Source organism: Gasterosteus aculeatus, chromosome 16, assembly GCF_964276395.1.
Source record: "Gasterosteus aculeatus chromosome 16, fGasAcu3.hap1.1, whole genome shotgun sequence".
In the NCBI taxonomy this organism is placed as follows: Eukaryota; Metazoa; Chordata; class Actinopteri; order Perciformes; family Gasterosteidae; genus Gasterosteus; species Gasterosteus aculeatus.
The window spans coordinates 16,172,199-16,183,552 of record NC_135704.1 but is presented as its reverse complement, the minus strand read 5'-3'; the positions used below and the strand labels follow the sequence as shown (position 1 = coordinate 16,183,552).

The 11,354-nt window shown below is 42.7% G+C and overlaps 1 protein-coding gene across 1 annotated transcript; it reads left to right on the top strand.

The window, feature by feature from the left end:
• Positions 1–10,015: 10,015 nt before the first annotated feature.
• Positions 10,016–10,933, top strand: LOC120815144 (olfactory receptor 11A1-like). Its single transcript, XM_040170156.2, has one exon. It carries the CDS (start codon positions 10,016–10,018, stop codon positions 10,931–10,933), a length of 918 nt encoding a protein of 305 aa, XP_040026090.2.
• The last annotated feature ends 421 nt before the right edge of the window (positions 10,934–11,354 follow it).

Genomic DNA, 11,354 nt, shown 5'->3' with positions numbered 1-11,354 from the left:
AGAATATTGTAGTGTCTTCAGCTGTTAGGTTAAACAGATACCATGTAAGTGTCCCTTTTTCAGTTTGATGTTTACTACACATTTGTGGACGTGACCTTTGTCGAAAAGTGTTTTGCTCAAATTCATAGAAACCCCTAAATAAGCATGAATTTCAATGATAAGCCTGTATAAATCCTTACAGAGAAATAATATATACATACAGATGATAGAAATAAAAAAGAGAAACAAAATAAAGTGGTGCAGTGACTTGTGATCAGACAAAGGTTGTTATATTATGGAGGAGGGTGGGGGGGGTTTGATGAAATGAATCCATGTCAATATTCTAAACAAAAGACAAAAGCAAAAGCTCGAGCATTTTTCTGATTCAATTCAAGTTATTGTTCTTCTTTATTACTGCATCAGGACTAATAGGCAGTCTCTGTCATGAATCAGACATTCCAATGGAGGCTGAATGTTAATATTATTTACTAGTTACTTGATCCACACGTTCTATTTCTGTAATATTTCGTTTTTGACAAAATTATGAACATATTACATAAATCATTTTTGATGGGCTTGTGGAAGTGCACAAATAGATATCTTCCTTTTGTGATCATGTTTACAGCATATATATTTAATAATCATCTTTAATTTCACCATGGTGTACCTTATCTGAATACACAAAAACCTTCATAAGCTTATGTACATTTTAATTGCGGCCTTGCTACTGAACTCTGTGGTTTTAAGCAGCGCTTTTTACCCAAAGTAGTTTGACTGTTTATGTGAAATACACATTTCATATTTACCTTGTCTCCTTCAATTCTTTTTGTGCCACACCTTAAGTAGTACATACTTCTCTCTGATGTTAGCCATGTCTTATGACAGGCATGTAAACCCCTGCAATACGTAGCTTTACCAACAGTGTTTTTCTGTTTTTAGCTTGTTTTCCGCCTGCTTGTCAGACTATGGACCAAATCATTGAGTGCTGATAACTTTAATTTGTAAAAATGAACTTTACAGTTAGCATAAGTTAAAAAGCTCAGACTGTCAGCCCGGGAGGAAGATAGGAAGCAGGCGCAGGGTTCTCAGGTAGGAAAGGAGATCTTTATTTATGCAGCGAAGGTCCTCCAGACAGAGTCTAAAGCGGGCTATGAAATTATCCTAGGTCACACTTCTTCCGATAAAATAAACCAGGAAGAAGTGTGGCTATAAAACTATCAAAAACAAAATCACTCCGCTCTAGGAGGAAAACAGAAGGCTTTTAAATTTATCAAAGTAACCAACGCACTCTATTGACGGAGGCAACGTCTCAAAACAAAATCACTCCTTATAGGAGGAAAAACAAAGAACTATGAAAGATTAATGTTGCATCTAACCTAGGAATACAAAACTTAAGCAAAACCAAAAAACAACCTGCGTGGAGGTGAAGGCACTGGGCCGATCGAAGATCCTGAATAACAACAAAAAGGAACCTGTGACGTGGCAGAACGAGGTATAACACATGGGTAATGACGAACACACTGGCACAGGACAAAGGGAGACGCAGACTATTAATACACATGGAGGGGAATGGGGAACAGGTGGACACAATCAGGAATCAGGGAAGACAATCAGACTGGTGACACATGAGGAAGGGTAAGTGACCTGAAACGAGAGGAGTTATTATTTCAAAATAAAACCGTAAATGACAAGACAAAATGCCCCACAGAGTAAAACAACAGACAATTTCACCGCGGTGTGACACAGACAATATATTGCTTTGTTGCTCTGATAAACCTCTTGTTTTTCATACTTTTTACATACTCCAAGATACTTGATATCATATATAAGTTGTAGAGGCAAAAGCTGCACTCACTTGCTTACCTCACTCACCTTTTTTAAACTTTAATCTTTGCATTTGATATCAAAAAAGTTTGCCTGGGTTCTGATTCTCCAAAAATGCACTTCTACATTGTTAGAAAGTACACAAATAAATTTATGATCGCCTTAAGAAGCTCTTCTGCTGAATGGTTTGGTTTCTTTAGCTGTTGAGAGGTAACCACAGTGTAAGCATCCCTTTTTACAATTAAATTGTAGGGGTTTTTGAAGCGAGATGACAATTACAAAAATTACCCTGTCTCTCGCCTGAAGTTAGATGGGATTGACTCCAGCCCCCCCACAACCCTGAATGACGGATAAGTGGTGTGAAGATGGATGGAAAAAATACAGATATATTTATTTAGTGATCATGTTTAGAGCATATATTTGAATTATCTTTAATTTAACCTTAATTGGATACACAAAGGCCTCCATGAGCCTTTTTACATTTTAATTAGGCCATTCCTCTGGAACTAATTTGTCTATCTAAGTTATTTTTTGCTGGTAGGGGCACACACCGGTAACACCTGTGGGTTTATTCTGATGTGTAAATATCAGTATATACAGTGCATCCGGAAAGTATTCACAGCGCTTCACTTTTTCCACATTATAATGTTACAGCCTCATTCCAAAATGAATTAAATTCATTATTTTACTCAACATTCTACACACAACAACCCATAATGACAAAGTGAAAACTGTTTTTTGCAAATCTGTTAAAAATAAAGAACGAAAACATAACATGTACATAAGTATTCACAGCCTTTGCTCAATACTTTGTTGAAGCACCTTTGGCAGCAATTACAGCCTCAAGTCTTCTTGGGTATGATTCCACAAGCGTGGCACACCTATTTCTGGGCAGTTTCTCCCATTCTTCTTTGCAGAACCTCTCAAGTTCCATCAGGTTGGATGGGGAACGTCAGTGCACAGCCATTTTCAGATCTCTCCAGAGATGTTCAATTGGGTTCAAGTCAGGGCTCTGGCTGGGCCACTCAAGGACCATCACAGAGTTGTGCCGAAGCCACTCCTTTGTGATCTTGGCTGTGTGCTTCGGGTCGTTGTCCTGTTGGAAGATGAACCGTCGCCCCAGTCTGAGGTCCAGAGCGCTTTGGAGCATGTTTTCATCGAGCATGTCTCTGTACATTGCTGCATTCATCTTTCCCTCAATCCTGACTAGTCTCCCAGTTCCTCCCGCTGAAAAACAACCCCACAGCATGATGCTGCCACCACCGTGCTTCACTGTAGGGATGGTATTGGCCAGGTGATTAGCAGTGCCTGGTTTCCTCCAGACGTGACGCTTGGCATTCAGGCCAAAGAGTTCAATCTTTGTTTCATCAGACCAGAGAATTTTGTTTCTCATGGTCTGAGAGTCCTCCAGGCGGGCTGTCATGTGCTTTTTACTGAGGAGTGGCTTCCGTCTGGCCACTCTACCAAACAGGCCTGATTTGTGGAGAGCTGCAGAGATGGTTGTCCTTCTGTAAGGTTCTCCTCTCTTCATAGCACAACGCTGGAGCTCTGTCAGAGTGACCATCGGGTTCCTGGTCACCTCCCTGAATAAGGCCCTTCTCCCCTGATTGCTCAGTCTGGCTGGGTGGCCAACTCTAGTCCTGGTGGTTCCAAACGTCTTCCATTTCCGGATGATGGAGGCCACTGTGCTCATTGGGACTTTCAATGCTGCAGAAATCTTTCTGTACCCTTCGCCAGATCTGCACCTCGATACAATTCTGTCCCGGCGGTCTACAGATAATTCCTTGGACTTCATGGCTTGGTTTATGCTCTGATATGCACTGTCAACTGTGATACCTCATGTAGACAGGTGTGTGCCTTTCTCAATCATGTCGAATCAACTGAATTTAGCACAAGTGGACTCCAATCAAGTTGTAGAAACATCTCAACGATGATCAGTGGAAACAGGATGCACCTGAGCTAAATTTTGAGTGTCATGGCAAAGGCTGTGAATACTTATATACATGTTATGTTTTCATTCTTTATTTTTAACAGATTTGCAAAAAACAGTTTTCACTTTGTCATTATGGGTTGTTGTGTGTAGAATGTTGAGGAAAATAATTAAATTAATCCATTTTGGAATAAGGCTGTAACATAACAAAATGTGGGAAAAGTGAAGCGCTGTGAATACTTTCCGAATGCATTGTATGTTACCGGCAAGGAAATATATGAGGAAGGCCGACAAAAAAAAATTCTAATTTTAAGGATCACTTGAAAGAAAATTACTTACCCAAATTACCCAAACCTATAAAACAGGGATCCCAAAACCTCCGGACCACTTGTTACCGGGCCGCCGAGAAAGACATTTTTTTTTTGTTTTTTTATTTTGAAAAATGACCAGATTCTCTCACAATTACAATCGCTTTTTCCATCTTTACACAATTCCCAAGTGCCATCCAAGAGTTTTCTTCCTCGCCCCTCTGTCGGCCGGTTATTTCGTTGTGTTTATCCGCCGAATCTTGGACATGGAACCAGTCTGTGAGGCCAAAAAAGGTTGGGGGCCCCCCTGCTATAAAACATGGAGATACCAGGCTAGAAACTCATGCAAGTCACAGCCCAGTGTGTTGAAAGTTTAACTTTGATAGTGATGCAAAATACCATGTAGATCCAATTTTGCAAGTTTTAATTTCATATCTTTGTTAAAAACGGCAAAGTTGAGGAGCATTTATGAATAATACGATTCGGGTGCTGGGTTTACCATAACCTTTGTGTGGCGAGTGGAACTCTTTTGGTGTGGAGCGCCTTTTTGGCCCGCTCAACACTGATGACACCGGCAACGCCACCCGTGGAATTTCACCCCGAGAATAGGATTTTACTATTGTTAAGTCACCAAAATACAGAAAGCACACAGGTTTGATTTATGCATGAAGCCAGAGACGTAAACATCAAATTTAAAATACCAGACCTACTAAATATGGCAAGTAAGTGCTGAGGCCTTACCGGTAGGAGGGACAGGGTCAATGGGGTGTGGGGTCTCAGGGAAGGATCACCCCAATCACACGTGAACACACACACACACTGCGGCGAACAAAACTCAAATTTAACCAAACTGGGGAAAACACAGCACACAGGAGAGAGACACCACCACCTTCGGCACTCCGCAACTATGGGAGAAGAACATCCAATTATTGGGAGGGAAAATAAATCAATAAACCAAAAATAAATGAGAAAAACTTCAATCTCAGGCAAATCTAGGCAGCAAAGGGGTCTTAAATGGCTGCCTAGAGCCTACCAACCAAAATAACAAAAATTAATAGATAATAGAATTAACAAAAATTAGTCTTTTTATCAGAACTTCAACAAAAGAAATATAAACAAATCACTTAAATCATATTTTAAGAAATAAACCCATAAACATAAACCCCAATCTCCATACATAGTAGCAAGCACGGGAAAACCAAAAAAACAAACTATCATCCGGGTCGCAATCAGACAGCCGTGTCAGACACTTGTAAGCAACAGATCTGGGCACTGTGAGGCGCGTAGAGATGTTCAACGCCTGGAGTAAGATTACAACCCGTTGAACGTAGTTGGAACACAAAGTCAGCGGAGACAAAACAGCAGTGTGGCAGGGAAGGGAGGGGCTGGTGCAGATACCAGCGCACGCGAAGCAATTTTACAACCGCGTCAGGGAGCTTCGCACCAATACACCTGCAGTGCCGAAAGTACAGCTACACAGAGCCAGCAGCAACACTCAACCCGATTCCGTTAAAGGAAAGATTGGGTTTGTAACAGGGAGACACTGTTGCACAACCGTGACTGCACCGCGAACGTGAGAGGACCCAGAGCGGAAATGTACCTCCAGCAACAAAGAGTAATGGGGTCAAGATGTCAAACCCCCCGCCTATATAGCATGCAGTTACTTCCTGATTGGTGCAGAGAGAGTGAAGTGATTGAAACCACCTGCGACCAGTCAACCTGCTACAATTGGCATGGTTTGGGCATTGCGTAATTGGTGTGAAATGCGCTTGCATTCATGAAATGCTGTTTTGTTAGCTGCTAACTTTGACCGATAAGTGTACTTTTGCTGCATTTATCGCTCTATGCACAATTTTTGGATTAATTTGCATGAAATATTTTCTTCTAGGGCACGTTGCAGGTGTGTTTGAAGCATTTTCAAACGGTTACGTTTATGTTGTAGCTAAGACTCCACTCCACTTTGTCAGTGTGCGAAATTGTTATATTTGTTGGTGATGAGTATCTCTTTGCTGGCAGAATTCTCCAGTTGGTCCTGAATCCTATCTGTTGTTAGCCATTTGTTATGAGAGTGCTTCTATGTAAACCTTTGCAATATCCAGCTATATTGACAAAAAACACTGAATGTTTCCCTTTGTTTTGCTTGGCTTCAGCCTGCTCATCATATCGCAGTCCCAAAAATTCGGAGAGCTAACACAAAACATTGTAGTTTTACTTCAAAAATATTTTGTAACAATGAAATTTATGGACTACAATGCGACAGACTAAGAATAATCAAGCTTTCTTTTTATTAGATCTTGTGATTGTGTTTTCCTTGGCCACATCTACCAGCTCTGACTGGGGGATTTCAAGGTGTTCCCAGGCCAGTATGGAGATATAATCTCTCCACCTAGTCCCGGGTCTTCCCCGGGGTCTCTTCCCAGCTGGCTGTGCCTGTAAAACCTCCCTAGGGAGGCGCTCAGGGGACATCCTCACCAGATGCCCAAACCACCTCAACTGGCTCCTTTCCACGCAAAGCAGCACAGCAGCAGTGGCTCTACTCAGTGCTCCTCACGGATGGCTGAGCTGCTCACACCATCTCTAAGGAAGACTGAGGAAACCCATTTTGACCGCTTGTACCTGCGACCTAGTTTTTTCGGTCATTACTTATCATTCATGAATATATGTGAGGATAGGAACAAACACTGACCGGTAGATTGAGAGCAGCTTCAAGACGTTGTTTTTCCCAAGCTAATAGATAACCCTTGCACTTGAGTCTGAGTACTGCCTCTCAGGCCCTTTGTGGCCATCAGGACTACATCTGCAAAAAGCAACTCTGAGATCAGCAGCACCCCGATCTGTAAACCCCCTTCCCCTAACTGCTCCTTGATATTCTGTCCATGAATACCACAACCTGGATTGGTGACATGGTGTATCCTTGGTGAAGGGCAACCCCCCAAACGGAAACAACTTGGACTTACTGTCGAGAACCGAAACACAGCTCATACTCTTGGCATATAGGGATTGGACGGCCCCAAGGAGGAACCCTGTAATCCCTTATTCCAAAACAGCCCATGAACACCCATAGCCTTCACCATCTCTGGACGGATCTCATCAATCACTGGGGCTTTGCCACCACAGACTTGTTTGACTATGGTAGCGACTTCCACCAAGCAAATTGATAATGATCCTTCCTCAGCCTCCAGCTCCGCCTTTACCAAAGAGGACATAGTATTTGGATTCAGGACTTCCTAAAAGTGCTCTTTCAACAGGCCAATAACCTCCTCGTGTCCAGCCAACAGGGTCTCATTCTTAGTCTAAAGAGAGTAAAAAACTAACTTTGTTTTCCACTCCTGAGGTGCGGGCGGGATGGTTTTACAGAAGCACTTTGGTACAGACCGAAAGTCCTTCTCCATAGCTACCCAAAACTCCAACAATCAAAGATTTGCTTCCTTTCGAGCCTCTCAGGGTACTTGTTGAGATGCGTTACTCACATTCTTGCAGCTAACGTTGCATTTGGAGGAAAAGAGCGGACGATTCTGATGAGCCATCTTTAGCCATCTTCGGCACATTTATTTCACGAGCTGCCGCTGACACATCAGTCTCACGGTCAGACAGCCTTCATTACTTCTTCATATAAAACAGCAAAACAGTTTGGGACAAACAAAACAGCAATACAAACGAGTGCCCCCTTGTGGCTCATGCACAACACAGATCAGCACTGTGCTACACCATCACCACAACTGAGGACATAATGAACATATCCCAACAGTACTGCAGCTGAATCTGGGTTCCACCGGATTTCATAGCCCGAAAGAACTCTGTGGTGGTGGGGTGGGGTTAGCTCAGCTGGAGAGGGGGGAACCTAGCGAGGGGGTGGTCCAGGAACGGTGCCGGGATGAGGTATAATCAGCTTCAGCTGGGCTTAACCTGTGTGTGTGGGTGTGTCTCTCTCTTCAATAAAGTGCAGTGACCTCTGCTCTACGCTCAGCCTTGGACTAAGTGATAAGAATTGATGGTCAGCTGGTGCACCCTGACGCAGCACAGTCATATAAGCACTTCTCATTGATTATAGACAGACTGTAGAGTAAGTTGTGACACTAGGATGGGGCAGGAAAACACCCAGTTGGTGGGCTCAATATACTGTAACCCGATGGCGGGTCACATGAGATATGAGAAAACACTTGACCGTATTTTATTAGCCAGGCATCCAGGGGGCGCCTCTGGTGTGCGTCCCTTTATCGGGCCATTTCACCGGAGCGCACGTGGACATCGCTTTGTGTTAGTCCTTGTGGATTACGCAACACGTTATCCAGAGGCAGTGCCGTTGCGCAATATCTTTGCAGAGAGTGTCGCGCAGGCTGTTTCAGGTCATCTCGTAGTCAGAATCTCGAAAGAGATTCTGACAGACCAAGGTACTTTGTTCATGCCGCTTTTTACGGGTGACTGGGTATTAAGTCTATTCGGACCAGTGTGTACCACCCACAGACCGATGGTCTGGTGGAGGTGGAGCGTCTGAATAAGACTGAAGTCCATGATCCGTGAATTTATTAGCGAAGATGAACATAATTGGGATAACTTCCTTGATCCTCTGTTGTTTGCAGTGCGGGGGGTTCCCGAGGCCTCCACAAGTTTTTCTCCCTTTGAACTGTTGTTTTGCAGGACACCGCAGCGGGTGCTGGACCTAATTAAAGAAAACTGTGAGGAAGGTCCGAGCCCCTGCAAAAACAATCTCCAGCACGTCCTGGACCTATGAGCAAAGCGCCACACACTGGGTAGGATGTCATATGAGAAGTGTCTCCAGGCCCAGGGACGTCAACAACGGCTGTACGACAGAGGAGCCATGCTGCGACAATTCACACCAGGAGAAAAGGTACTTGTATTGCTCCCTTCATCCAGCTCTAAACTCCTCGTCAAGTTGCAATGGCCCATTTGTGGTCACACGGCGGATGGGGGATGTCACCTATGAGGTGGTGGGTTCTGACAGGGGTGGAGCTACACAGATATACCACCTCAACAACTTAAAAGCATGGAGGGAGGCGGAGCCTTTGTCTGGTGTCCGCATCTGAGAGAGAGGAGCTGGGGCCTGAGGTCCCAAAATCGGCTAATTGGCCTCGCTCCTTTTATGAAGACCATCTCTCCCGCCAGGTCGCACCAACCTCATTGTGTGTGTGTGTGTGTGTGTGTGTGTGTGTGTGTGTGTGCGCGTGGGTGAGTCTCTCTCCTCAATAAAGGGCAATAGGGACTGAGAAGCAGGAGGAAGGATAGTGAAAAGCGTGACCTGGGTTGTACACTGTAACCACAAATTGCTTCCTAATAAAACTGGTTAACAATCTGTGTCGCTGCTTATCTCCGTCCTAAACTCACAGGGTAACGCAAAAATCGTTGTAGACTGTTTCCCTGACCACCGGCGTGCACCTCGGTGTTCAAAGGTTACTGGCTTTTAATGTATCCAAGACCTTGAGGGCACAACTCATCACCAGTTAATTACATAGACCATTCTTGTTCAATGCCCCTAACCTCCACAGGAATTCAATAGAAGCTTTTAACCCGCGCTACACATTTGGGTAACCAGGTCTAGTCTTCCCCATTCTCTGACCCAACTCACTTTCGTACGGTGATCGGATCATTTATTATGAGCTTTAGAATCAGCAAAAACACCACAAGTGCAACAACAAAAAGGTAAATGAACAAGGACATACAACTTGAAAATCTTAGATGTTTCTTTAATTTAGCATTGAAAACATCTATGACTTCAGCCCTCCAGAATCAAGTTGTTTACAGAGTTCATCCTTTGGAGAGTTCAATGAGATCCATGGAGGATGAAGTAGTCTGATAAAAAACCTCCCACCGACTCTCACAGATCACTTTGCAGTCCGTGTGTTTGTCGGATCACACCAGAGCATATCAAGGTCAGGTACTGAAGACTGAGAGACAATCTAGTGCTGTTTATGTCAGATTCATATTTTTTGTTATAATCTCACTGCATACATTCTCAATGGATTATAGATTAAATGTGACTTATATAACTTTTGGTGGGCATGTGGAAGTGCACAAATATAGATATCTTTATTTTGTGATCATGTTTACGGTGTATATTTTAATAATTAGCAGTAATGTCACTATTGTTTGCATTATAATGATTCAGAAAAACCTGCATGAGCCAATGTACATTTTCATTGCAGCTTTGTTAATCAATTCTGTTCTTTTCAGCAATGCTATCTACCCAAAGCTTTTGATTGACTTTTTATCAGAAAAACAGATCATATCTTATACAGCATGTCTCCTCCAGTGGTTTTTATACTACTGGTTAGCCGCTTCAGATTTCTTTCTCTTGTCCATCATGGCCTATGACAGATATGTGTCTATATGTAACCCTCTGCAATATACAACAATCATGCAAAAAACAACTGTTAACATGTTCCTGTTTTCAGCTTGGATTCTGCCTGCTTGTCAAGTTTCAGTAACAATATTAGTAAGTGCTAAAAAGGAAATCTGTACATTTCATTTGAAAGGAATACTTTGCAACAGCACAGTTCTAACACTTCACTGTGTGAGATCAAGAACACTGAATGTATATGGCTTGGTTAATTTTGTTATTGTTTTACTTCTCCCTGTACTCTTTATACTCTTCACATACAGCAGGATACTTGTAGTGTCGTATCGATGTAGAGGAGTCAGGAGAAGAGCTGCACAGACCTGTTTACCCCATCTGCTGGTTCTAATCAACTTTTCCTGTTTCACTGCATATGATATACTTCTTGCTCGACTGGAACTTGATTCTCCAAAAATTGTACGTTTAATAATGGCTTTACAAGTTTTAATATATCACCCTCTTTTAAATCCTCTAATTTATGGACTAAAAATGAGAATAATTTATGATCACCTTAAGAAGCTTTTCTGCACAACAGAGTAGTGTCTTCAGCTGTTACGTTGAACAGATAACTGTATTGGTAAAATATAATGATGACATAATGTTTTATTAGATTAATGTCTAAAGCTAATGACTTGACTTTAATTCTGAGGAGGTTCCACAACACCAGCTGTGTGAGAACTGTCTTAGCAGAAGAGTCTCCGAACACCTTTCCTCTTTGATCCCATTTGTCTTTGCATAACATGCTGGGGAGGAAGGAGAAGGTGTGAATTTCTCCGGTCCTAGTCCTAAATCTAATCAAACATGTGTTGTAACTGCCTTGGGTTTTCGCTCAAGTCTGGGACCTCGTTGCCTGCCTCCATCCCTTCAGCATAACAAAACCAAGGTGTTAACCCTGTCAATGTATAAATATATTTTTATTGCTCTCAAACATCAAGAAGCTTGCCAATGCCTGTCCATGTAT

What these genes read in the sequence shown, in the direction of transcription:
- LOC120815144 (XM_040170156.2), top strand. Translation starts at nt 10,016, where the DNA reads ATGGATTATAGATTAAATGTGACTTATATAACTTTTGGTGGGCATGTG.